The sequence below is a fragment of the Trichechus manatus genome, unplaced genomic scaffold (assembly GCF_000243295.1).
Source record: "Trichechus manatus latirostris isolate Lorelei unplaced genomic scaffold, TriManLat1.0 scaffold00020, whole genome shotgun sequence".
Lineage (NCBI taxonomy): Eukaryota > Metazoa > Chordata > Mammalia > Sirenia > Trichechidae > Trichechus > Trichechus manatus.
This window is the reverse complement of record NW_004443956.1, coordinates 12,437,699-12,441,203: the sequence shown is the minus strand read 5'-3', so window position 1 is coordinate 12,441,203 and position 3,505 is coordinate 12,437,699. Positions and strand designations below refer to the sequence as shown.

At 62.2% G+C, this 3,505-nt stretch overlaps 1 protein-coding gene across 1 annotated transcript in view; it reads left to right on the top strand.

Annotated features, from left to right (window-relative positions):
• Positions 1-271: 271 nt before the first annotated feature.
• Positions 272-3,505, top strand: part of KCNH2 (potassium voltage-gated channel subfamily H member 2) — a 32,873-nt gene continuing 29,639 nt past the window's right edge. Inside the window, exons 1-2 of the mRNA XM_004372732.1 lie at positions 272-424; positions 3,287-3,505. The exon at positions 3,287-3,505 is cut by the window's right edge and continues 9 nt beyond it. Coding sequence (XP_004372789.1) covers positions 349-424; positions 3,287-3,505 — 295 coding nt within the window. The 5' untranslated portion in view covers positions 272-348. The remainder of the gene's footprint in view (positions 425-3,286) is intronic.

Below are 3,505 nucleotides of genomic sequence, written 5' to 3'. Positions count from 1 at the left end.
CAGGCGGGCGAGAGCCGGGAGAAGGACGCTTGGGAGGACGGGCGGGCGGGCGGAGCGCAGCCCAGGGACGCGGCAGAGCGGGCCCGCTGCCCGGCAGGAGCCGGCAGACAGGTGTGCGGGAAGCCGGGCGGCCCGAGCTCTGGCGGCTCCAGGCCGGGTCCGCGGTCCGGAGCCAGGAGCTGAACTGGGACCCCGCGCCCGCAGCCCAGTCCCGGCCCCGCCAGTGCTCAGCTTGGCTGTGGGGTGCGGGGACCACGGCCAGGCGGGGACACCCGAAGCCTAGTGTTGGGCCGGGCCGGGCCGGGCCGGGGTGGGTGGGGGCCCGCCCGGCCCGCCCATGGGCTCAGGATGCCGGTGCGGAGGGGCCACGTCGCGCCGCAGAATACCTTCCTGGACACCATCATCCGCAAGTTTGAAGGCCAGAGTGAGTGGGGGAGGGGCCGGGCGGGGAGGGGGCTCTGAGGGCGGGCCGAGCTTTCTCGAGTGTGGATGGGGGGCGTGCCCGGGCCGTGTGCCTCGTCAAAAGCAAGTCAAGTGGTGGCTGGTGGGCTGGAGGAGCTAGCCACGGGCCGCCGGGGTCAAGGCTTGGTGCTCGGTTTGGTACTTAGGGGGCTGTGGGCCTGGGGCCAAGGGGCCTGGTGTTGGGGCAAAGCCAAGAGGTTCATCTCAGGCTTCTGGGATCCGATGTGAGGGTGTGGGAGACACCTTGAGGGCGCAGGGAAGGGAGATGGGATGGCAGTGTGCAGGTGTCCCCAACTCTGGGTGCCTGAATGTGCCTAGAGCTGAGAGCAAGGACAAGAGGATGGTTATGACCCACACCGTGGGGCCCTACATGTACCTTGTGTGCCGTCTGGATTGTGTTGTATGTGAAAGCCTGAAAGCTAAGCATGGTGCACACCTAATCTGCTCTTGAGTGTGTGGGGGGCATGTATGTGACCCTGAGCCTGTGTGTGTCATGTGTGAGTTTGGCCCTGAATGAGCACTGGGGAGATATCTCTGACAAGGCTACATGATTGTGGGCCCTGCGGTGTTGTGGGACTGAAGCTGAGCTTTGAGGGCACACAGGTTGGCTCTAGTGCCTCCATGTTGTGAATCTTCCTAGCTTGGGCTACAGCACCCCTAACACTGGCCTCGTAGGGGAGGCTTCCAGAAAGTGTCCCAGGCTAGGTGAATGTTCTGGGTGTGGGCGTTTGCACCCACCCTGCTTGCCTGTGCCTGTACCCAAGGCGTCATGTCTGTGGCCACAAGAGGAGGGGGAGGGTGCGACTGCCAAGGGCCCTGGGAGCGGGTGACATTCTTTGCACATGACCCTGTGAGCACAGGACAATGTGTGCTTGTAACCAGGGTCGGGGGAGGGGGTCAGTCCGATGGGAAGCATTGTCTGAAGCGGAGGAACAGGATGATCTCAAGGGGGAGGAGAGAGTGATATTGGTGGATGGCAGTGAGGTGGGGTGGGGCCCAGGGGTTTTCCTCTCCACTGCCCCAGAGAAGGCTGTGCAGGCAAAGGGTAGCGCACTGGGCTGGGGCTCAGGGGCCTGGCTTCTGCTCCCACCTCTGACCTTGAGTGACTCTCGTCCCTCTCTGGATCTCAGTTCCCACATTCTGTGAGGCAAGGGAGTCTTTAAGGTCTCTCCTGTGCTGATATTCCAGGATCTCTGGGAAGGTGGTGGGGGTGGGGTGGGGCTTGCCTTCGAAGAAACTCCCTATTTTCTCCAAGGCCTGGGAGCGAGGATAAGAGGCGGTTTTTCTTCCACGAGGGGCGTCGTGGTTGGTGCCCTGTGGACTGCCTTGAGTTGAGGTGGAGACAGAGGCAGAGCCAGGCGGTCTTTTTATGTGACTGGGAGCCCTGATTCTGAGCTTGATGGCTGTCTGGGAGTTTTGGGGGGCCTGGAAACTGACCTAAAGATGACCCAATTCCAAAAAGTAACTTCCAGGAGGCCAGGGGAAGGGAAGGTGTAGCAAGGTGGGAGAGGCCAGATCCTGCTCCCTGCAGCCTGCCTCAGGGAGCCCCTGCTGCAGCAGCCTGGACCTTGCCTGTGGAATTGTCCAGAGCTGCAGTCTGAGGGCTGTGCCCATGGGGGCAGGGAGGGGCCAGAGTTCTGACTGCTGCTGAAAGCCCCAGCATTACAGGTTAAAGTGGCCGGAAACTTCTGTGTTTATAAAAAGCTCCTATCCCTGGAGCATCTTCCCTGGCACAGGCTGGGGCTGCTGCCTGTCTGCTGCTTACCCGCCAGTCTGGCTCTAGAGGCAGATGTGGAGGGGGTGAGAGCCAAGTGTAGCTGAAATTGGCCCACTGGGACTTCTCTCCTTGATGGGGCCAAACTGATAGACCTCACATCCCTGGGGAAGGACCCCTTCCCTGGGTCTGTCTTCTTACAAGTGGGCCACCATTTCAGGCCCATCGCTGGGCTCCAGGTATCCCCAGGGTTGAGAGCAGCAGGGACCTTTTCATGCTCCCTATGACCTTGGGCTTCTCTGCCTGTGACCCTCAGCTTATTTCTTCACTTTCTGCCACACCTAGGTTCACAATATGGCTCTGTCATTCACAAACTGCAAGACTTGGGCATGTTTCTTAATTCCTCTTGAGCCTCGGTTTCTTTATCTATAAAACAAGGATAATCATACCTACCTTATAGGGTTGTTGAGAGTTTTATGTGAGATAAGGCACCTAGCACAGAGTAGATGCTCAACATGTTACTTCCCTCATCCTCTGTAGCTGCACCCCTCCCAGTCCCTGACTGCCCTTGGAGGTGGTGAGGAAGAGTACCAGGTAGGTACATGTCCTAGGGAGCCCTGGGGTGAGGGGTGGCCCAGGGAGCGCCTCCCCACCCCGAGTCTGAGAGAGTGGAGGTCAAGAGTTAGAAGCAGAGGGCCCAGCACAAAGGGGAGGCCGCGGCTGCGCCCAGGCGCCATCTCCGGCCCTCTCCAGGCCCAGTGTTTATCCCTCGCTGGGGCTGCTGACACGCGTTGCTGACACCCGCCCAGGCTGGCCTCAGCGCGGGCGCGGAGGGGGCGGCGGTCGGCTGGCTGCCTGCCCGGGGGAAGCCACACAGCCAGCCCGTGGGTCGGACGGGGGAGGGGGCACACTCGCCGAGTTGTGACCCGCGGAGGCACCTGTGTCGGGGCACAGCTGCGCTTGCCTCCTGCTGGGGACCCTAGTCTCCGCTGTTCCCCCTGGGGCGGGGAGTCCCGGGCGACTGTGTGTGACAGGAGAATGTGGGGAGGGGCTGGAAGTCCCGGAGGCAGGGGTCCCCCGCTCACATGCCCGCTTCTCCCCGCCCCCCAGGCCGCAAGTTTATCATCGCCAACGCTCGTGTGGAGAACTGCGCCGTCATCTACTGCAACGACGGCTTCTGCGAGCTGTGCGGCTACTCGCGGGCAGAGGTGATGCAGCGGCCCTGCACCTGCGACTTCCTGCACGGGCCGCGCACGCAGCGCCGCGCCGCCGCGCAGATCGCGCAGGCCCTGCTGGGCGCCGAGGAGCGCAAAGTGGAGATCGCCTTCT